Source organism: Plasmodium sp. gorilla clade G2 (assembly GCF_900097015.1).
Source record: "Plasmodium sp. gorilla clade G2 genome assembly, contig: PADLG01_00_44, whole genome shotgun sequence".
Lineage (NCBI taxonomy): Eukaryota > Apicomplexa > Aconoidasida > Haemosporida > Plasmodiidae > Plasmodium > Plasmodium adleri (nom. inval.).
Genome location: NW_021628894.1, coordinates 7501 through 33575, shown reverse-complemented (window position 1 = coordinate 33575; position 26075 = coordinate 7501). Strand labels below are relative to the sequence as shown.

Here is a 26075-nt window from a genome sequence, read left to right as displayed (position 1 = left end):
ATGAATATATAACATGTAAATTATATATATTTTTTCATTCCAGTAATATGAAATATATACATATATATATATAAAGATACAAAAAAATATTATATGGAATGTTTCAAAAAAAAAAAAAAAAAGAAATATATATATTTTTAGCATAATATATATATACAAATGTATAATATGAAAACACAACACATGGGAATATATGAATGAAGCATCAAAAAGATTAATATAGATAAATACCTAATTTATTAATTATGAATTTTATATAATGAGAAGATGTACTATATAATTTAACCTTTGTAAATTAATTTTAGCTTATTCAAAAAATAAGAATTATAAACTATATTTATAGTTGTCACATTCTTTTATATATATATATATATATATATTATAATATAGAATATATTATTCAAGGTACTTTCATAATATTTTTATATAATTCATTTTTGTACTCTTCACATAATTTTTTTTTTAAATTGTCAAATTTTTTTAAACATGAAAATAAGAATATTTTTATTTTATCATCTTTAGCATTTCTATTTAGCAATCCATAAAACTTTTTATTATATTCATATGATATATTTAATAATTTAAATTCAATATTATACAAGCATTCTTTCCAATATTCTTGAGGATATTTTTCTCTCTGTGTTCCACCATAATGTGGTGATATAATCTTTTTGTATTTAGACAAACACTCTTCTTCATAATCTTTTAAAGTATTTATTATATTATGCCATCCTAATTTACATACACCCAAGGTTTGAATCCATACATTAATTAAATCTTTACGTGGTGTAGTGTCTTTTAATCCTTTAATAACTTCAGTTATTTCATGTTCATTTAGTTGTCTTGTAATATCATTGTAATTTAAATTTTTTAAAGGTGCCTTAAAATTATTATTTGAATCATTTACATTATTTTTATTTGTATATGTATTATTTAATGTTTTTTCAATACTATCAATGTTTCCGTTTTTTTTAACCTGTTTGTTTTTTTTGATATTTTTTTTAACTGGTTCATTATCTGATTCTTCTTCAGATTCATTTTCTGTTTCAATTTCTGATTCTTCCTCTGATTCTTCTTCAGATTCTTCTTCGGATTCATTTTCTGATTGCTCATCTGATTCATTTTCTGATTCTTCTTCTGAATCATTAGAATCTTCTTCACTTTGTATCAAATCTTCATCTAATGCATCATAGTATATGTTATTCGTATGTCTTCCTGAATAATGTTGATTATATACTCCACTCGGTTCAATATAATAATTTCTCATTTCTCCATATTTACCAATATAATATTCAGATAAATTTCTTTCAACTAATGAAACGGATACGGAATCTGAGATAATATTTCCATCATTCACATGTACATCCTATAAAAAATTATATATTCATATAGTATATTAATTATATATATATATATATATATATATATATATATATATTTATATTTATGCTGTATTTTGCATTAAATATTTATTTATATTATTAATTATAAATTACCATAAATGATACGTATATAACAATTATAATACATATCGATATATATATTGTATGGAATGAAAAAGAAAATAATGTGCTTCTATTTTTCTTCTTATCAGAAAAAAAAAAACTAAATCCTGAGTTTTGTAAATTCATAACTTTATTCTTATCATCAATTAATTTCTCAGATTCATTTATATTGCATTCAATAAAACACTTCATTATAATATATTCTATAAATTTTATTATTATATAAGAATAAAAAAAAATAAAATATAATGATAAATTTATAACTCAAAAAAAACAATACCTTATTATTGTTTATTATTATTATTATTATTATTTTTTTTTAATTTATATAAACATTAATTAAATAAACAAAATAAAATAAACATTGAAAATTACACAAAAAAAAAAAAAAAAAAAAAATTAACCAATAAAAAAAATAAGATTTGTTATATTTTTATATAGATTAAATATAGATCAAATCTTTCAATTCAGATCAACAAATTAATTTTAAATACATCTAGGAATATTTTTTAATTAATAAAAAAAAATACGTAATAACTAATAAATAAATTATTCAATAATTAATGTTTTTCTATATTTACTATAAAAAAGGAAAAATTTAAAGGAAAATTATATATATATATATATATATATATATATATATATATTATCCCAAGAATTAATTATTAAATCCCTATTCAACATAAGTAACCCATAATATATATATAAATTTATTAAAATTAGAACAATTATAAATTATGATTCTTTCATTATTTGGGTATACAAAAATGATAATAATAATATATATGTTATTTTAAAATTATGTATATATATTTCTTATTATTGAATACCCAAATTATTATATATAATATAATTCCAGATAATTTATTATTCCCCATTGGATACATAATATATTACATTTATATGTTTATGGGAATAAATACATTTTATTATTTTTAGGCATATATATATATATAATAAATATAACATATATTAAAAATAAAAAATATATATATTTATTTATATTTATATAACATCTACTTTTACATGGACAAGTTTTTTAAATAACAGAACCCAATAAAATATTATGTTCCACGAATAAAAATAAAAAAATATATAATATATAGTAAAAAAACTATATTTAGTAGGAAATAAATATAATATAAAAAACAAAATATTTATTCTTCATTATATATTAATATTTATTTTTCATTCATATTATATATTGAAGATCATTATATATATATATATATATATATATATATATATATATATATTTTTTAAATCTAAATATTCTAAATTATATTTAATAATATAAAAAAAATTAAATTAAAATTTAATTAAAACAAATAACGAATTTTATGTAAAAAATAAGATATAATAATATTATTCTCACACAATCGACAAAAAAATAAAAATATATATACATATATATAATATTTATGTTACTTTATAAATAACAATACAATTCTTATATATATATATTATATTATAACATTTTATAAATTAAAAGATATATAGGAAAAATAAAAAATACCAATTTTTTTTATTTCATTTATTATTTAACGACTAACATTATGTTTATTTAAAAATACTTATATATTAGATAGGTAACTATATATTTCAATATTCTCAAAAAGAATAAAAAACTTTAAGAATTATTCTATAATACATTAAGTTTCTTTTTTTTAGTAAACACATTTAATGATCTATTTTTTTTTAATATTTTCTATAATATATAAATATATCACATTATAATATAGTATTTTAGAACAATTTATTTTTGTAATATTCTATTTATTCTAAGAAACTTTTAATATTAAACAGTAAAATAAAATAGTACTGTATAATAATAATAAATATATATTATTTTAGGTGCACTTATTTTTTGATTTTAATTTTTCTTCCTTCGAATTCTTTTCCAAAAGGACAAAATAATATATATATATATATATATATATATATATATATATATATTTTTCTTTCTTGTGGGTTATAAATATGTCCATTATATTATTAATAATTTTTAACTAAAAAAAACGAAAGATAAATAATAATTAAATGTATATTTACTTATCATTTTTATTTATAAGGTAATGGTTAATACTATCAAAAAAATAAAGTATATTGAATTATATACATATGAACATAAAAAAAAAAAAAAAAGAAAAAAAACAGAAAGAAATGATAAAATAACAACAAAATTAAGCAATAAAATTGTGAAGCATAATTTTTCTGTTATATTTATTTAAAATTAATTATATAATCAATATTTTTGTAAAAAAATAATTTTATATTAATATATATTTTGAACACATACAAAAAAGTAATCACTATGTTATCATTTATAATATATATATATATATATATATATATATATATATATGTGTGTGTGTGTATGTATTTAAAATGTTACTATTATGAGGTTTCATTTAATTGTAATTGAAGTGATGGTAACAATGAAAATAATACACTAAGTGCTGTAAATTCAGCAAGTGTACAAGGATAATAATCTAAATCTTCAGTATTTTCGGATATTAACTTGTCAATTATACCATTAATTACTTGAGGACCCTCATCTTTAAGAGTCTCTACCATATAAGATGGTATACCAACTTCAGATTTATTCAAAATATCTTCCGATCTAGAACCGTATTTATGATTATCATTGGGGATTTTATTTGAATGAGCACTAACAGTTACTTCTCCACCAATTCCTGGAATAACTGCTGAAACACTAGGTAAATATGAAAGTCCTGTTACATTCCATTTAAATAAATCATTCTGATTATTATCAACTTCTTTATCTGATTTTAATGAAGAACTCATACAATTTTTTAATTGTATTAATGGTCCAATTCTAGATAATATATTTTTTGAAGATTCCTTTGTATAACATTCTGCCATACATCTTCTGTTTGTTAATATTAACCCATTATTTTTATTATGTCTTATATTTGACCATTTTTTAAAAATATTCTAAGTAAAAGAACAGGAAAGTTTATAAAAAAATATATATTATTTATTATTTCACGATATAAATATTATAATATAAAATATATAAGCATAAAAATAATTAATTTTAAATAAATAAATAAATATATATATATATATATATATTTTAATTGTGTATGTGTTTTATTTTCCTACATTATTGAACAATAGGAATAATACACACAATACAAGGGGAAACGAAAATATTTTCTTTAATAAAAAAGTCATTTTTACTTATATTTTGTATAATAATTTATATATTATATTTCATAATAAAATTTTTGTTGAATTAAACATAAGAAAAATTTACTTATAATATATATATATATATTAATTTTTATTTTTCTAATTTTTTTTTTTTTTTTTTTTTGGGCTATAATTTAGGTAAAAAATACATATTTATTAGGTCATTTAATTATATATATATTTATTTATTTATTTACTTATTTTTTATTTTTTTCTTAGAATTAATATAGCAAAATATTCTTTATTTTAATAAATATTATTTCTTCGAAGAACGAAAGTTATTTATTACACCGTATTTATTAAATAATATTATAATAATGATAAAAATTATATTTATAGAAATAATAATAAATATATAATATATATATATTTAAATATTATTCTAACCTTTTAAAATAAATAGTTCATCCTATTAAATATAAATAAAAAAACCTAGTACTTAAATACCTATATTTTTTCAAGGAATGAAAAGTAAAGAAATACTATTATTCTTATTTCTAACTTTTTATAATTAAATTCTAGTTTAAATATTATATATATACATACATATTTATCATAAATATAATATATATTTTTTTTTTTAATTTTTTTTTCATAATATATTTTATTTTATTTATATATTTTTACACAATTTTTATCCTATACATTTAATTAAAATCCTTGAATATAGTAATTTAGAAATTTAATATAAAATAATTTATATAAAAAAAACAAAAAACAAAAAAAAAAATTCCAATATATATATATTTATTTTATATAACATAAATTTTACATAATGCTCATTGTAATATATATATATTTATATATATAATAGGATATTAATAAAGTACACATAATTATAATAGTATGTGTAAACAAAGAAACATATATATATATGAATTACTAATTGATGACTTGTTAAAATTAACAGATTAATCTACATCAAATATTCTTTCCAAACATAATAGAATATATAAGTCAAAGCATATATACTTATATATACAACACAATAATTTTAAATGTATATAGAAAAAAAATGAGAAAAAATTGTAATATCTATTTCATTATTTTTATATATTTATATAGATAAACATTTTGGATTTTTAGGCAAACAAACAGTTTATATTATTATATATATATATATATATATATATATATATATATATATATTTATGTACATATGTATACAACACCATTTAGTAATATAATAAAATAAGTAAATATAAATGAATAAATAACAATTTTCTCTTTTTATATCAATAATTTTAATTCCTAAATAAAGGATAATATAAAACACTACTATAAATATATATTATCTCTATACACAATGGTATATTAAAAAGTTTTCTTAACTAATAGCATTATAATAATTATGTAAAAAAATAAAAAAAAAAAACCAAAAGTGTCGATACTTAAAATAACATATAAAATATTCACACACATGTTATAGTTCTCTAAGAAAATGTACACATTATATAAACCATTTCATATAAGTCAATTACCAATGTCATTTATTATAAGATCATACATTGAATAATATATTTCTTTATCTTTATTCCGTGTTTTATTTCAACGTTTGTAAAATATAAAGACATTTTATATATTATTCCCATATATTCATATGAAATGTAATTATATCATACATGTTTTAATATATAATAAATGTACTTTATGAAAAAAAAAAAAAATCTTTTGTATCATATATACATATATATATATATATATATATATATATATATATATACATAGAACAAATTGTTTTCAAATATTTGAAGTTCTTAAAATTTATAAAATATACTACACTCAATCGGTTTACATGATATTATAGCTATTTAAAAATACATAATTATGTACATAAATATTCATTAATATTTATACTATATATGTATATATTTTTTATATACATTATTGTAATTAACATTTTTAACATACACATATAATATAATTATACATTTAAATTTTATATTATGTTCTATATGTGTAATATAATAATATTTCATTTTTGTATTAAATAAACACACAAAATTTATACATATATATTATTTTATTATAAATATATAATTGAAAAATATTAAAATATATATTTAAATACTTATATTTTTAATAATAATATTTATCCATTTTATTTTTTGGGATTATTTCACTAATAAAAAAAAAATAAATAATATACTATATGTATACAAAGAGAGAATATGTATTTTGATGTATTTAAAATTAACATTTTACATATTAAAATCTTCAATAAGTATATATATAATATATATATATATTATATTTTTATAATATATGATATTAATATGAATGAAAATTAGTAATGTATATTATACTTCACAATATGATATATTTTTATATGCTCATAATATATATATATATATATATATATATATATATATATATTTAGATGCATAATATTTTTAATATTTATTTTCATTTTAGATAGGATCTATATAATATAATTATTTCAAACATGTAGTTACTCTTTTTAATAAATAAATGAATATAATTCAAAATACACACCCCTTTATTCATATTTATATTACATAATATAATTATTATAATAATTATTAAAAGTGAATACATATTTATTTTATAATAATTTAATAGACTAATGTGTATTTTAAATTGTTCTATTTTATTCTTTACTTATTTTGAAAAATACTAGTAATAAATATAATATATATTATACACCATTTTACTTTTTCTTAATATAATATTATATATATATATCCATTTATTTATTCATTCTTTCATTTATTATTACTATTATTTTATTTTTTATTTTATTTATTTTATTTTTTATTTTATTAATTTTTTTTTTTATAATTTTTATAATTATTGTTTTAATGAAATAAGAATGTATTTTTAATAAATAAAAAACCTAGCTCAACAAGTATAATAATTTACTAGAGCATTATATTGCAATTATTTTTAAGGTTACTAGTATTTAAAATACATGTATTCAAAATAAAAAAGCATATTAAAAATACTAAATTTAAATATGATAAACAAATATATTTCATATGACTTTATATTTATTCAAATGGATTCTTTTTTCTTTTTAATTCAATATATAAAAAAAACAAAGAAAAAGAAAAGAGGAATATGCATCATAGTAATATTAAATGATTATTAGAGTATTCTACAAATACCTATTTAATACACATATATAATATATATTATTATATTACTACATATAATATATATGTATATGTGTCAAAATAATTATATGCCTTAAATGTATAATTATTCAATTTAATAATTATATATAATTTTTTTTTAAATATTCGGAAATAAAATTTATTATGTATTAATATTTATTTAAAATGTTTTTTTAATAATTTACATTTTTTTTTAAATATATATATATATTTTTTTCATTTATATTTAATTTTACATATATTCTAAAAGAAAATACATGATTACAAAAATGAGAATATAAAAAATAAAATAATTTACATATGCATATATATATATATATATATATATATATATATACTCCTTAATATATTATGATTTTTTTTTTTTTTTTTTTTAATTTATTTTTATTATTATTTATAACATATATCATACATGTGTAACTTATATCTACTTACAACTAAAAAGTGTACAAATTTATTCACACATTTTTTTTTATGAAACATATATGTTCTACATATATATATATATATATATATATATATATATATATATTTAACTGGTATGCTATAAAAATATATATTATAATAGAATACATAGTAAACTATTAGTATATGCCATTGTTTTATATTTTATATAATGTTTATGTTTTGTTTCTAATACATATAACACACAATTATTATTTATTATTTTTTTTTTATTTTTATATGTATTTTATTATTATAATGTGTGAATATAAAATTATTATATATATAATACTATAAATAAATTAATAAAAATAAAAAAATAAAAATTATTAATAATCATTAATTATTAATAATATATATATATATATGTAATATAATATTGTACACAAAATGGTTTATATAAATGTATAAAATATTATAATAACCATTATTATGTCTAACAAGACCATAAACCATAGAGACTACCTATTATGGAAATTAAAAATAATACATTTTTTTTTTTTTTTTTTTTTTTTTTTTTTTTTTTTTTTTTTTAAATCACAATATATATAACTTTACATATATATACATATATATATTAAAACTTTTATAATTCTTGATTAACAAAATAAAAAAAAAAAAAAATTAAATAAAATATGTACTTTATATATAAACATATATTTCTATTTGTTCTTTTATATAATATATTTTTATCATCTTCTTATCAAGTAAGAATACATTAAAAATAAAAAAAGCTTATAATTGTATTAATTTTTTTTAACTATTTTTAAAAATTATATATGAAAAAAAAAATTTTTATATAATATGAAATAATATATATATATATATATACGTGTATATATACATATATATCTATATGATTTTATAATACCATTTTAAAAACTTATATTATTTTTTTCTTTTTATTATTTTATAATAGATACCCCCAGCTAAGTATGGTCATAATAACAAATATAGCAGAAGTTATGTCCCAATAAGTTCTACACCTATTAAACCCTTACCAGAACATTATACCCTTGAGTATATAAGGGATCAATTAAAACATATGAAAGAATTAAAAGATGAAATAATAAGGAATAGATTAAGAAATCACGAATTAATGAATAAAATAGATATACAAGACCTAATAGAAAAGGAAAAAAGAAAAAAGGACAACGAGTTAAAAGATACACATGAAAAATATAATAAGTACAAATTATTACTTGATAATGAAGAAGATGAAAAAAGAAAAAAAAATTTATTGCAATTGGAAAATGATGAAGAAATTACAGAATATTTAAATGAACAAGAACATAAAGAAGAAGAAAAAAAAAATAATAAAAAGAAAAAATATAAAATACAAGATGATAAAATTAACAAAGATGAAAATACATCTAATAGAACATACAAAGATATTAGAGAAAAAAACAAACGGTTAAGAGATAAAGAAAAATTTAATCAATTAGATAAAAACGATACCTATAGGAAATATATAAAAAAGGAATTATCAGAAATTAGATTATTAAAAGATCAAATAATCCAAGATAAAATTAAACAAAGTCGATTAAAAAAGGATAAATTAATAGATTATGAATTAACAAAACTCTTGTTAGAAGAAGAAAAAAGACAATTAGAATTATCAAGTGAATATATAGAACAGCAAAAAATAAAAAAAGCCAAAAAGTTAAAGATGCAAAAAAAAGAAGAAAAGTATGATAAGTTTAAATTGTCTCTAAAAAAAAGTATAAAGAAACAATTAAAAAAGATTAACTTAGTTATATACAAAATGTTAGAAAAGATATTCGATGGTGATAAGTGGTATAGAGTATTTTATTATATATATAGGGTAACCTTAATAAAAATAATTTTCGAAAAATTAGACAAAGCGTATGATAAAGCTGAAGATTCTATAATAGAAAATGAAACGGGAGGTTATGCTTTTTTATTTTCAAGCTTGGTAGGAGCAATAGTATTATTATATTATGCTTCGACCTTAGCTATATCTAGTATTCCTGTAGCATATATAATTCTTCTAATTTTTTTATCGGGATTTGTTTTAGGAGCAATAGGTTCTATATATTTTATAATTACTGAAAAAGGTCCATATGCTAAAAGGAAAAGATCCAAAAGAATGGCTTTAATAAAATCATTATATGAAAATGATGAAGAAAATAAATTAGATAATTCTGAGTAATTTTACACATACTTATCATAATTATTGAATATATCTAATATTGCAAAGTAAAAATATATAGTCATTTCATTGTTTTTAATTTTTCTATTACCCTAAAAATGTAATAAAATTTGTGATTTGTTATTTATTTATTTATATATATATATAAATAATTTTTTTTTAGGTATATTTTTTAATATAATACTTTTAAGAATTGTACTATTTTTGTACTTATTTAATGTATATAAATAATTTGCATATTAGATAAATGTATATATGCATATATATATATAGGAATATTATTTGTTGATTTGTCTATTTATTTGTCTTTGTGGTTACCTTTTTCTTTTTTTTTTTTATTTTGATTTCATACCATTTATTTTTTTATTGTGAATGATTGTATATGCATATTTAAATGATATATTATATACAAATACAATTATATCATATATACAAATTTTACATATGATATTTTAATATTCTAAAACATATATATCAAAACACAATACAAAAATATATATGCTTGTATATAATAATAATAATTTATTTAAATTACAAAAATTAAATAGTAGTAATAATATATTCATATATAACTTTCAATTTTAATATATTATGCAAAATAATAAATTATAAATTGTATTATAATTTTCTATATTATCTGGGATTAACTAAATTATTTAATAAAAAATAACAAGTCGAAAAATTTTTTTTAATTTAACAAAGATTATATAAGAATTCATAACACACAATATAACAACAAATTTAAATGAAAATACAAAAAAATATGTGATAGAAAAATAAATATTAAGAGGAAAAAAAAAAAAAATAAAATAAAAAATCAAACACTATATATTAGTATATTAAAAAGAAACAAATTAGAACAAATAATATATATATATATATATATATATATATATATATATATATATATTTGTATGTATTAGTACTAAAAAGAAAAATTAATATTTACTAGACCACCATGGATGCCTACACAAATCACTTAATTTTACAGTCTTCCTATGGTCCATATGTAACAATTTCTATAAAAAAAAAAAAAGAACACATATAACAACATATATATTTTTAACTTTTTATGTTTTTTTTAATTTTTTTTTTTTTTTTTCCTATATATATATATTATTTAAATATTACATAAATGTTATATAAATGTTATATAAATATTATATACATATATAATTTTATATATATATATATATTATTACGTTAATCAAATTGTTCAGTTCATGAGGCCAACTTTTTGTCATGATAAATGTATTCAAATCCATATTAGATTTTATAAAAATTTGAAAAATTTTATCTTGTATTGGATCTGAACATTTCCATATAAAACCATTATTCCACATCCAAATAAAGAAAATTCCTAACATATACTTATCAGCACATGCTACATCATAATAATATTTTTTTCTTTCTTCTTGGTTTGAAATATTTTTTAAATATTCAATTGGATTTTTAATTTTATTTAGTTTATATTTCCACACAATTTTCCAACATTCCGGAGGTATATATTCAATTTTTCCTATACAAGGTTCAAAAGATTCAAAAGGTTGTATAAATTTTACTTTTTCTTTATGTCTTAATTTATTAGTATACATAGGTGTAGTTTGAGCCAAATCACATAGGCGCATTTCATAATTTTTTGGCGAAATTAACATATTATCAGGAGATAAATCAAGATGAGTTAATCCAGCATTATGTAACCTCATTAATAAATTTAATGAATTATAAAGAATTTTTTTTTTATCTTCATTACTTATATCGGAAACAACAAATATACTATTTTTTTTCCTTTTTATATAATCAAATACATTTTCACCAAAAAATTCAGATATTAATACTATATTACCATTAATATTATTTTCTAATTCTTTTGTTAATATATCATTTAATTCATTTAAATCATGAAATTTATATTTTTCGTAATTCTTTTCTTTCATATTTTTTTTATCTGACTCATATAATATTTTATAAAATTTAGGTGTTATTCCTGGATAATATTCATTCAAAAAAGCTAAAGAAACTGCTTCCATTACATAATTTTCTTTATCTATTAAATATTCTCCTTCATATTCTTTCATCAAATTAAATTGTTCTACCCATATATCAATAGGTATTTTTTTTATAAATAATTTTACTTTTTTCTTATCATCCTTTTTTTTTTTTGAATTAATTATAGTTTTATATGTTTTATGATCCTTCAAAACATTATTATTTAAATTAAATCTTCTCATAGATGTTAATTTCCAATCACTATATTTCACACCATTAAAATAAAAATTATCTGCATAATCTAACATTTTTATTAAGGATTTCTGACCTAATTCCCAATTATATATATAAGATTTAATATTCACATTTTTATCTTTATTATTATTTGTTTTATGGTAATTTCTAAAAGATTCATCAACATTTTTATACACATTATTTTTATTTAATAAATTAATATCACTATAATCATTCTTATACTTACCTTCTTTTAAGAGGATTATATCTTCTTCCTTTAACGAATTATACTTTATTTTATTATCTATTTCATTTATTTTATCTAATGAATCCCTATATAAAATATCATCCTTTTTTATATTATACAAGAATATATTCTTGGATATTTCATCAATATTTTTTATATTTTCGGAGAAAATCCTTACACATCTAATATTAGTAAAATGCACACCATTTTTTGAACGACCTCGTTTAATTAATATATTCTATAAAAACATAAAAATAAAAATAATTATATATATATATATATATATATTGTCAAATATTTATTACACATTTTAATTAAAAAAAAACAAAAATTCTTACCAATAAAAATACATATAACAACCCAACAATAAATGTTAAATAAAATTTATAATATACAAAATTTAATAATTTTGTATATTTTCTTTCTTTTTCATATTTATCAAATGTATTTATATTACAATATTTGGAATTTATTTCAATGATAAGGAAATAATTTTTTATATGTAAAATTAAATTATTATATATCTTAGAAAAATTCATATTCAGAAATATATAACAACAAATTTTTTTGGTTTTTCCCTTTTCCTTCTTATTGAATGAATCCAACATTAAATAAAAATAAATATATAAATAGAAGTAAGAATTATATATTTATCAGCATTTTAAACTATATAATATATATATTATTTTATTTTATTTTTTTCCTTCTGATAACATAATATATAAACCATTTATATTGTTTTATCTTAAAACAAAATATATACCTTTTATGAATATTATCTGTAGGCTATAATAAATTATTTATCTATGAATTCTTTTTCTTTTTTATAAAATATAAAATATAAAAAATATAAAAAATATATATAATAATAATAATAATAATAATAATAATAATAATAATAGTTGAAGTTTTTCAATAAATGTTTAATATTATATATATATGTAATATTTTTCTACACATTTATTCTACTATAATAATATAGTTATATATTTATACACATAAATATATTCTTAGAAATATATAAATTTATTAGAATTTATAATTTGTAATAAATTTTTAAAATTATTAGATTATTTTTATTTTTATGTAGTTTTTTTAATTCATTCTTTATGTTTACAATAAAATGTTATATATTTAGAGTATTCCAAGTAATGATAAATTATAAATTCATTTCACATTTATAACTAATATATATATATATATATATATATATATATATATATATTCAATTTTTTTTTTTTTATTTACATTTTTTCATTCTAATATTAGTACAAATAAAAAGTAGAATTGTTTTTTTCTAATTCTTCCCTATCTGTAAAAAAAAAAAAAATTAGAAAATTATTATAAAACCAAAATAAGGCCATAATTGATGCATCCTATCTTTTTTTAAGATTTATTTGTACTTATAAAATTTTACTCTATATTCATTTATTTTTTTAATTATTACCTAAATGGTAATCATCATTATTTTTTTCAGTCATAAAATCAACTTCATCCATTACTGATGTGTCTTTCTCAGAACTACAAAATAAAATAATATAATGGATTATATACTAATGTATATATATAAAAAAAAAAAAGAAAGAAACAAATCTATAGGCAATGCATTTTTTTTCTATACACATATTTTCCTTTTTTTTTTTTTTTTTTTTTTTTTAATGTAATGTAATTTTATATTATATTACATTATTTTATTATTTTATTATTTTATTTTTTTTTTTTTTCTTATACCGTTTGATTAGAACCATTATTAAAAAAATAATAAAAAGAAATAACATTAAGAGCCATTTTCCATTATAATAGGATATATCTGTATGGAATATATGCATAGAAGATTATAACAATATATATTTTTTTTTTTTTTAATATATATTAAAAATATTAATCATATATATATATATATATATATATATATATATATATATATTTATTTATTTATATATTATATATCATACTTGTTACTTCTCTAAAAATTTCATAAAATGGATCATTAATTTCATTTGTAATACAATTATAATATTCAGAAGTAGTGTTATCAAAATGTATTAAACAGTAATATAAAATAGAGCAACATAAATATTTTATCTCATCCTTAGAAATGCTACTTGATAAAATAGGAAGACCTATTATAGATTCACAATATTCAGATGATGTATCATTAATACATTTTTTTTTCTTTTTAGATAAATTAATTATATCTTCTCTTATTTTATTAACATCCCTATAATAATAATTATCTATATTTGAACTTTCCTTATTGTTATTATTCATATTATGATATTCTGATATGTTTTCTCTTTGAAATAATTCATTCTTATCATAGTCTGATTCTTTTGAATATTCAAAAAGCATATTCCCTTTGATATTAGTATAATTATTTAAATTATACCTTTGCATATCCTTTTTTTCTATATCATTATTTATATCAGTTAAATTCAATATATTTTTTATATATTTATAAAACTTTTCAATATTTTCCTTAATTTTTGTATAATTACTTAAATTATTATTATCATTCTCAGAATCATCATTTTTTACATCTTTCTCTTCTTTCTTGGATTGTTCTGTATCTTTTTTTTCTTCATTTTTTATTGCTTCCTTTTTAATATCATCATAATTATGTACCAAAATATTAGATGGCTTGTTATATGATGTCATATGAATTCCATCTTTTACTTTTGTATTATCTATTTTTTCATTTTCTATCAATTTTGTTTCCTCCGTATCTTCCCTATTTTGTTTAACATCTTTTAATGTAACCGTATCATTAAATGATGAAACATTTTCTTTTCGTCCACAATTTTTTTCACATTGAACTTCATTATTTATATTATTATTATAAGAATTATCATTTAAATGATTTTTATCACCAACTAATTCTTTATCATATAATGGTATAGATGATCTACCCGATTGATCATCATCTATATTTTTGTTTTGTAAAACATGAACCATTCCTCCTAAAAGATTTTGCAATTTTTCCTTTGGTTCATTCATTCTAATTTTTTTCTCATTCTCAGATATTGATTTAAGATCTTGTGATAATCCATATACATTTTCTACAAAAGCATCTGTAGGTTTTTGATAAATCGTAACTGAACCACTAGTTTCACTATCAATTCCTGATATATCTGATCCAACAGGATATTCTATATCATCAGACACTTTTAATTCTTCTTCATTTATTTCATGAGAATCTAAAATTTCATGTGACGTTTTTTCAATTACCTCAACACTACCAGGAACAATTCCCTTTGTAACGTCACTTCTTTCTTCTTCATTTTTTTCAGGTAATCTCACAAAATTAACTTTTTCATCTTCTTCATAATCTCTTTTGTCTTTAAACTGATCTATAACTTCTGTATTATGTATATCATGTTCAATCTTATTTTGAACTAGCACATTATCACCCTCTGTTCTTTCTTCATTTAATAATCCCTTTGCATTTTCATCTATTTCACTAACAGGTTTTTCTATTTCAGAAAAACCATCTTTACTTAACGTATTATCGTTATTCACCTCATTTTCAGAATTTGAAACATCAGGAATGGTTTGAATTGAATCACCTTCATTTTGTGCATTTTTTGAATCTACTACATTCACAAGTAATTCTTCATCATTAGGTTTCTCCGAATGAGATGCAGTTGTGTCTCTACTTATATCTGATACTTTTTCAGATTCTTTAATCATTTGATTTATATTTACGTCCTTTTCTTCTTCCATATCTGCCTTGTAATTGTCAACTTGAGTTTCTTTTGAATTTTCTGGAATATGTATATCATGTTTTTCTACAGATCTTGTTTCTATTTCAGTAATTTGATTTTCTATTCCTTTATGCTTATAAATTCCTTCCATATCAGAATCTGATTCCTCAGGTGAATCAGTATGTTCTATTTTAACTTTTTCTTTACCTGCAGAATTTTCCAAGGTATCAGAAGAAATATTTAAATTTTGTTCTAAATTTCCCTTTTCCCCTTTATTAATAATTTCATCTTCCGGACTTAATTGCTCCTTTTCATTATCAGTCGAATTTTCTTCGTCCATTCTTTCAGCAGGTATTTCATTTCTAATAATTTCTTCTTGCTCTACATTATGTGTATCTAATTCATTAGTTTCATGAATTTCTTTTTCCTTTACCAATTTAATTTGTTCAGTAGATATTGTATTGCTAGAGTTTGATTCTGGATTTTCATCTAACTTTTCATTTTCCCCCTCATCAGTTCTTCCATCTAAAGAATTATTTGTAGTTCCTTTACTTGATGGTTCATCCTTTTTCTCAGTATCAACTCTTCCTTCTAAAGTATTATTTGTATTTCCATTATTTGATGGTACATCCACTTCCTCCAAATTTTGATGTTCGTCTATTCTATTAGGATCTTCGACACCTATTGTATCTTTGCTAACAGTTCGTTTATCCCCATCATCCTTACTTCCTTCTTTTTCTTCTTGTAATTTACTTTCATCTGCAACTGGTGATAATTCTTCTGGTGTATTCACATTACTCATATGCCCTTCCATTTGTTTTCCTACTTCAATGCTACTTTCTTGAGGTGCATCTATAATGTTTTTTTTTTCACTACCTTTTCCATCAATTCCTTCAATCATTTGGTCATCATCTGCTAATGATGATTCAGTTATAGTTTCACTTTTAATAGAATCATTAGACATTTCCCCATGTTCATTTAATCCATTTTGAGAAAGATTAACAATAGTATCATCTTTCCTCTTGTCATCTGTAATATGTGTATCATCATTTTCTTCAACTTTTTGTTCATTCCTTGAATCTAATGATACAGATTCCATAACGGTCCTTGTAGGAGGAATAGTTACAGGATCTCCTTCACTATTTTTATTAACCAAAGGAATTATATGATTGCTTTCTTCATCAATATATTGATTTTTTGTAGTATCAATTACATCAATTCCCTTTTCAATATATTGTGATGATGGTTCAGATGTCATTTCCATTTGATCAGGTTTATTCGTCATTACTTCCTCACTTTCACTAGGTCTATATTGAGAAGTATTTTGATCAGTATGGGTTAACTCTCCATTTGTATTAGGTTCATCATGATGTTTTTCTAATTTTTCCTTATCACTTTCATGTAATGGCGTAGATGGTAGCACCATATTACTAGTAGGTTCAATTAATTTTATTTTCTCACTAGCACTTTGTTCTTCATGAGTTTCACTGGCTTCATTATTTTCTAGGCTTTGTTGTACTTCACCAGTTTCATTGTCTCCTTCATGATTTTTTCTGCTTTCTTGTTCTTTATCTGTTACACTGCCTTCTTCATGATTTGTTTCCCTTTCTTCTCCTTCATCAGTTTCACTGTCTTCTTCATGATTTGTTCTGCTTTCTTGTTCTTTATCTGTTACACTGCCTTCTTCAGGATTTGTTCCACTTTCTTCTCCTTCATCAGTTTCACTGTTTTCTTTATGATATCTTGTGCTTGCTTCTCCAACCTCAGAAATACTTGATACCTCAGTTTCATGAGAACTATCAGCATTTTCTAATTTTTCTCTTTCAGGTTCAAGTTGCGGGGAATTGGAAACTAAATTTTCTTGTTGATTATTTTCACCCCTATTATTAAGATCTACAGAAGTATATTCTTTAGATTTTAATTCTTCTGAACTTTTTATTCCTTCTGTACCATTTGGAGAAGAAATAATAGTGCTCTCAGGATCTACTGATACAATATTACCTATATCACTTTCAATATCATCACCTCTTTCTGACAACTTAGCATCCTCTATATTTTCTCTTCCTTCAGAATCATTTATTGTTTCTTGGGAAATAGAAATTGAAGAATCCTCTTCATTACCTGGCTCTTTTTTAATATTACCTTCTTTACGACCTTTTTCAGAAATTAATGATTCTTGATGTAAATTCTCTTTAGAATCAATTTCATGAACAGTACTACTATCATCGCTAATACCTCGTCTTGTATCCTCTTCATCATGAGTATTAGATTCATTGGCATGAGAATCAGGAGCTTTTTCTATCTCTACAACATCCTTATCCTTATTTAAAATATTTTCAGATTGTTTATCCCCTTTATATAAATCCCCAATTTTACCTCCAGATTCTAATTCACTTTCCATCGAAGAATCAACCTGATCAACAGGTGTGATAAGGCTTGCTTCATTTTGTTTTGGATCCATGTCGATATTAGAGGGAGTTACACCTTCCAAATGATCTATAGGAGAATCCTGAGTCAAACTTTCAGAACCACTACTACCCTCCTTATTAGAATGGTGGATATCAGAATGAGAAGATGTATTATTTTCAATTTGTTCAGTGTCTGTACTAAGATTAGATCTATCGTTGTTATCTCCAACACTACCAGACGATCCATTCTTTTCATTCTCAATAACAGATGGTTGATTATGCACACTTATTTTTAAATCCTGGTTATCAGTATGTGTAGATTCGATACTTATAGCCCCTCCTAAAGGATCCTGAATCTCATTTTCAGAAACACTTCTATCTTCTTTGTCAGAATGAGAAGATTTATTCTTTTCAATTTGTTCAGGATCTGTATTAAGATTAGATCTATCTTCAGCATCTCTATCACCAACAGACGATACAGTCTTTTCATCATCAGTAAGAGAAGGTTGAATATCCACACTTGTTCCAAAATTCTTGTTATCAGTATGTGTAGATTCAGTACTCATAGTGTTTTCTGAAGAATCCTGAACCTGACTCTCAGAAACAATTGTACCTCCATTATGAGAATTAGGAATCTGAGATTGAGGAATTTCAGCGCTTTCTACTGATTCAGGTTTGTGATCACCCCTAGCTGCATTCTCGATTTCTCTTTTATTAAGAGATGATTCCTCCATTGACTCCTTTGGTTCGATTTCACTTTCAATTTTAGATTCATGACCATCAGTATCAGATGTTTTATGTTGAATTTCTTCAATATTTTTTTCTGTAGAAGGGGAATTTATTATTTCCTTATCCTGGTGATTAGAGTCCTTAATTACATTCTGTGATGAATCAATATGATTATTTTGCTCAGGTGATGCTTGATCAATTTCAATACTTTTTGAACTTGCATCTTTTTCAGTTTCACCTTCTTCATTTTCTTTAACACCTTCAGAAGTAGGAATATTTACATCTTTAGATTCTCCACCACTCAATACGGTAGAATCACTATCGCTAGAATTAGAAGACTGACTGCTTCCAGTATCTATATTAACAACTGATGTAGAAGGAACAGATTCTCTGTTATCTTTAATTTCAGTTGAACGTTCAGATACCTGCCCTTCTTTTTCCTCATTTTTTATATCTTCAGAAATAACAGGAGGAGATTGATCACCTTTACTTGAATCTTTTCCTTCACTATCTCTAGAATCAGTAGATTGACTGCTTTCAGTTTGTATATTAACAACTGATGTAGAAGGAACAGATTCCCTGTTATCTTCAATTTCAGATGAACGTTCAGATACCTCCCCTTCTTGTTCCTCATTTTTTATATCTTCAGAATTAACAGGAGATTGATCACCTTTACTTGCTTCTTTTCCTTCACTATCTCTAGAATCCGAAGGCTGATTGCTTTCAGTTTCTCTATGAACAACTGGTGTAGACTCAGCAGATTCCATCTTCTCTTCAATTTTAGGTGAATGTTCAGATACCTCCCCTTGTGCTTTCTCACCTTTTATATCCTTAGAATTAACACCAGGAGATTGATCAACTTTACTTTTTTCTTTTTCTTCACCATTTCTTCCATTAGGAGTAAATTCATTTTCTTTTTTAACAACTGGAACTATATTTGGCACTTTTTTTTCTCCTTCTTTCACTTGATTAGGACCATGACCTTCGTCTCTTTTAGATATTTCTTTATTTCGATCATTTCCCCCATTAGAACTATTAGGAGCATTTTTCGATTTATCTGGTAAACTTGGAGGATCAGATTTTTTTGATTCCTTTATAGGCACCACATTCGGTTTTATAGGTTTAACAGCTTTTGAAGATGATGGATCTATACATCTCATACAAGCCTCTTTATATTTATCAGGAAATGTAAATGTTTCATCATTAAATTCTACTTTTGAACATTGTTTTGATTCTTGCCTTAAATAAGCTTTAGAATCCTGAAATTTATCATAAAATGTGCTATACACTTTTAATTTTTTATCACTATCAAATTTTGTTGATTGCAAATTATATTCATTCTTTCGTTCCTTTATCCAGTTATCATACGAACTACATGCATTTTTACATTTTCTTTCCCAACAATTTATATTTTTACATCCTTGCTCTAATTTCTTGACTTCCGTATCTATTTCCTCACAAAACTCATCACCCCATTCTTTTAACCATCTCAATAATTGAGGAGTACTCTCAAAATCAATATGACTTTTACATGTTTTTCCATTTGGAATGTGTTTTGACATACTAGACCATATTAAATCCCTTTCTTTTTCCCACCATTTATCACGTTCGATATCTTTTTGTTTGTTCCTAGAATCACCAACGATAAAAACTTTTTTGAATTTGTCTTCCAATTTATTTGTATTTACATCTCTCCACACATCAGAACCTTTTACAATATCTCCAATATCTGCATAACTTCCCAATATACCATTGCAAATTTTATCACCATCAGATTTTTCAAGTTTCTCTTTTAAAAACATTGCCTCATAATAGGCTGCCTTATTAAGATGATCTTTTAACTGTTCCTCTTTACCATCTTGAATCATAAATATATGTCCAAGACATAATTGTTGCCTTCTTGGTGGTCCACATACACCATCAGGCTTAGTGACATTTTTATTATTATAACAATTCCATTTTTTTTTAACTGCACTGATTTTTGTTTTGCAACCAAACGCATCTGATTCTTCATGATCCTTAGATTTGTATTTTTTAGCGGGTTTAACACTTGGAGCTTTCAGATCATACTTGGCAATAGATAATAATTCAGGTTTGTCTTTACAGATATTATTATATTCATAATCCAACATCCCAAATATCATATTAACATTATTTTCTGTATAATCCTTGAATATATTTGATATATAAATTTGCACATTTTTGTCTGGAAACATTTTATTGAACTCGTTTGATAAAAATGTCCATTCTTTTTTCCTATTTTCTATCCATTTATTATATTGTTTACAATCATTTTCATGTATTATATTCATTTCATTATATGTATTTCTCAAATTAAATAACATATAATCTTTTTCATCAATAAATTGTTTACTCCACTCCTCTATCCATCGAACAATTTGTAATTCATCCTTAACAACATATATACATTTCTCAATAAATTTATCATTATGTTCTTTTGTCATTTCTTCCCAAATATCTTCCTTGTATTTTTCCCACCATTCTTTTCGTAACTTTATATTCTCTTCATCATTTAATACCTTATTATTTTCATTATTAAATATTTTTTTAAATTGTTCTTTTATATAATCCGTGTTGTTTTTATAAATAAGATCTCTTCCAATTATAATATCTCCATAATCTGAAAAACTCCATCTTATATCATCACATAATTTCGAATTATATTCATTATTATGTTTATGTACTAACAAATTTGATTCCAATTTTACAGCTTTCAAAATGTTTTCTTTAAACTTATTATTTATAGTATTATTCTTATATATATCTTCACCCTTATATTCACTAAATAATATAATATTCGCAATACATAATTGTATTCGTCTTATTGGGGCACATAAATTATTACTTATAAGTTGGTTATCTGTACAAATCCATTTCATTTCCTTTATCTTCTTTCCACATTCATACGAAGAATAAGTATCAATAAATTTATTTTTTTCAAAATAATTTTTGGATATTTCCATATCTTTATTCCCTATAATTGATTTATTTAAGAAAGCATTTTCATCTTGTTCTATATTATCTCGAACAAAAAATTTATTATCTGCAAAATAATAATTATTAAATCTTTTATCATTATCAGAATTTGTTGTGTTCATATATTTTAAATGATTATATTTATTTCCTACTTCAAATTTAATATTATCATATTTATTATCATAATAATTCTCCAAATTATTTTTTTCTTCCAGATTTTTTATGGGATCAATTAAATTCTCTAACTGTTCACCATCATTATTTTGATATAGCACCATCCTTTCACTTTTTAACATATCCTTATTTTTATCCTCCTTTTCTTTTATATTTTCTCCAGTTGCATGAAATATATCTTCTAATTTCCTTTGAGCATATCCAACAATTCTTTTATAAGCTGAATGAAGAATCCCATATTCATTATTACTCAGTTCTTCAGACTTTTTCTTATGTGTGTGTAAAGATTCATTTTCTTTATAATAATTTTTTACCTTTACAGTTGTTTGATCTTTTGATGATACGCAATGTAAAAAGAACAAAAGAAAAAGTAACTTTATATTTTGGGTTACATCCATTATAATTAATATATCTATATCCGCATAGATATATTTATCATGACATTAATAGTACATGCATTAGCTATTTACCATGACATATATTTTATATATATTTTTAATCATTCATCGTACTAATAATAATTTTTATAAAACCTAATTGACTGTCTAATTAAAATATAAATATTATATGAGTAACATTAATTATCTAAAACACAAAAAAAAAAAAAAAAAAAAAAATATTAAATAAAAATAAAATAAAATTAAAAACATATTAATTTTTACTTGTTACTTCAAATATTATAAACATCATTAAAATTATCATCTTATATATATATATATATAATAGGGCATGTTTTAGTGGTTATATGATGATGCACACTAAAAACATTTCCCAACTTTTATTTTCTATATATTTTTATGCTCTTTTTATTTAATACATATTATTTATTATATTTATTCTATAAATATAAGTAAATAAATAAATAAATATATTTATATATAATAGGTTATATTTTAGTGGTTATTTATGATGTACACTAAAAATATTCAACAACTGTTATTTTCTATATATTTTTATGCTTTTATTATTTAATACATATTATTTATTCTAGTTATTCAATAAATGTAAATAAATATACATATATATATATATGTTATATAATTGTCATATATTTATTGTAATATATGGTTGAAATATATTTATATAATTTTTTTCTTTTCTTTTTCTTTTTCAATTTTAATAAAATGAAAAATATCCCTGTACACTAAATTTATTAACATGAACAATTCTATAATTTAATATATATCATATATTATATATATATATATATATATAATGCACTCCGATTTCTGCGTTATTCTAAAACAAAATTTATTTTATTTTATGAAAATTTTTATATTTAAATTAACTATATTTTCGAATTATTTCTTTATAAATAAATACACATATATAATATATATATATAATATAAATTCTTTATGAATTCCTCTCAAATTTTAGTATTTATAATTTATAAAAATTATAATTAAACATACAAAATATTTCTTTCCCTTATTGACAAAATAAAAACAACCTTTTGAATATTATTATATTTTATAGATAAATTATAAAAAGAAAAAAAAAGATACTTTTCCCATTTTAACTAAATATATTGTTTTATATATATATATATATATATATATATATATATATGTGTTATTTGTCTGCATATGTTCAGATAAATAAAATATAGGTAATTTAATTTAAAAATAGAACAAAAGAATTTATTACATTTACAGTAAACACATTTGAAAGTTTCCTAATATTTAAAATGCAGACAATTTTATAAAGTAACATTTAGTAATATATCAAAAGTGCCTATATGATTATAAAATATATATTATATATAAAACAAGAATACAAATCCATATTTTTTAAATATATAATATTACATATGATATATAATATTATCCGTTTTTATTTATATTCATATAAACCTTTCACACTAACTCTTTTTTCAACTTTTTTGTTCTTAATCAAAGTACAGAAAATTGTAAATATAATATTAAATACCTTTATAACATCCCATCATGATAAATACAAATAATAATAATAAAAAACAAAAAAAAAAAAAAAAAAAAACTCACACACACAATATACCTTAACATATAATAAATAAATAAATAAATATATATATATATATATATATATATTATTTTTATATTTTATCCTCCTTTATAAAATAATATATTTAAAAACATGGAATTTAATCCATCTTATAAAAGTGATAAAGTATTTTATGTAAGAATCAAATCATGCTTTATTACAAAAAGTTAAAAAATATTTTGTATATAAAAAGATATATTTCAAATAAATAAATAAATAAATAACACACAAAATTACACTAAAATTAAAATATATTTATATACTAAATTACATTTATATATAAAGTTACAAACTTTTCATATTATTATAAATTGTCATTTTATATATCATTTACCAAATGATAATATTATATTAATATTTATATATATATATATATATATATATATATATTTATTTATTCAAAGAATTAAATTGTATATCCTTATATTCCCCCAAAACAAACCCTTTTGTTATTATTTCATTATTTTCATATATATTGTATAAAATTTATATAATTATACATATATATATATATATATATATATATATATATATATATATATATATTAATGATTTATCATAACACTATGTAATATTACACTTTATATTAAATATTAATAAAGTTGTTAAAATGAATAATTGTTCACATTAAATCTATAATACATACACATATAAAGTAAAATAATTACTTGAAAAAAACAAACTAAAAATGTTCCTTGGATACAATAAATTATATATAGTTATTATTTTTATATACTTACAAATATCATCCCTAAAAGTAAGGCATAATAAAATTAACAAATCATTTAACATATTTACATATATATATATATATATATATATATATATATATATATATGTACTTACATATTTTATTTTATCATTTTTTAATATACCTTATTTACACCTCAGACATATGATTATAGTAAGTACAGTAAAAATACTATCGTAAACATAATTCCACTACAAACATTGACAGAAATATATAAATATGAACCACAAAATGAAGATATAATAAAAAATAATTTATTAAAGAAAGAATTTAACAAATACCAGTATCTAAATTATGAATTATCACTTGATAAATTAAAAGAACATAAAAATATAATGA

At 20.0% G+C, this 26075-nt stretch overlaps 6 protein-coding genes across 6 annotated transcripts in view; 2 read left to right on the top strand and 4 right to left on the bottom strand.

The window, feature by feature from the left end:
- Positions 1-400: 400 nt before the first annotated feature.
- PADL01_0029800 (Plasmodium exported protein (PHISTa), unknown function) lies at positions 401-1631 on the bottom strand (the record flags this gene model as incomplete). Its single annotated transcript, XM_028680533.1, has 2 exons — positions 401-1366; positions 1497-1631. 2 exons carry the CDS (start codon positions 1629-1631, stop codon positions 401-403), a joined length of 1101 nt encoding a protein of 366 aa, XP_028541311.1.
- Positions 1632-3902: 2271 nt separating this feature from the next.
- Positions 3903-4706, bottom strand: PADL01_0029700 (Plasmodium exported protein, unknown function; the record flags this gene model as incomplete). Its single annotated transcript, XM_028680532.1, has 2 exons — positions 3903-4463; positions 4635-4706. The coding sequence occupies 2 exons, from the start codon at positions 4704-4706 to the stop codon at positions 3903-3905; spliced, it is 633 nt and encodes a 210-aa protein (XP_028541310.1).
- Positions 4707-8940: 4234 nt separating this feature from the next.
- PADL01_0029600 (Plasmodium exported protein, unknown function) lies at positions 8941-10478 on the top strand (the record flags this gene model as incomplete). The annotated part of the gene is made up of 2 exons (XM_028680531.1): positions 8941-9012; positions 9225-10478. 2 exons carry the CDS (start codon positions 8941-8943, stop codon positions 10476-10478), a joined length of 1326 nt encoding a protein of 441 aa, XP_028541309.1.
- Positions 10479-11416: 938 nt separating this feature from the next.
- Positions 11417-13556, bottom strand: PADL01_0029500 (serine/threonine protein kinase, FIKK family, putative; the record flags this gene model as incomplete). Its single annotated transcript, XM_028680530.1, has 3 exons — positions 11417-11497; positions 11681-13186; positions 13287-13556. 3 exons carry the CDS (start codon positions 13554-13556, stop codon positions 11417-11419), a joined length of 1857 nt encoding a protein of 618 aa, XP_028541308.1.
- Positions 13557-14213: 657 nt separating this feature from the next.
- On the bottom strand, positions 14214-23358 carry PADL01_0029400 (erythrocyte binding like protein 1, putative; the record flags this gene model as incomplete). The annotated part of the gene is made up of 4 exons (XM_028680529.1): positions 14214-14260; positions 14396-14469; positions 14725-14758; positions 14904-23358. 4 exons carry the CDS (start codon positions 23356-23358, stop codon positions 14214-14216), a joined length of 8610 nt encoding a protein of 2869 aa, XP_028541307.1.
- A 2315-nt stretch (positions 23359-25673) lies between these two features.
- Positions 25674-26075, top strand: part of PADL01_0029300 (probable protein, unknown function) — a gene marked incomplete at both ends in the record, with an annotated part of 635 nt that continues 233 nt past the window's right edge. The window contains 2 exons of the mRNA XM_028680528.1: positions 25674-25742; positions 25877-26075. The exon at positions 25877-26075 is cut by the window's right edge and continues 233 nt beyond it. Of these exons, the coding sequence (XP_028541306.1) occupies positions 25674-25742; positions 25877-26075 (268 nt within the window). The remainder of the gene's footprint in view (positions 25743-25876) is intronic.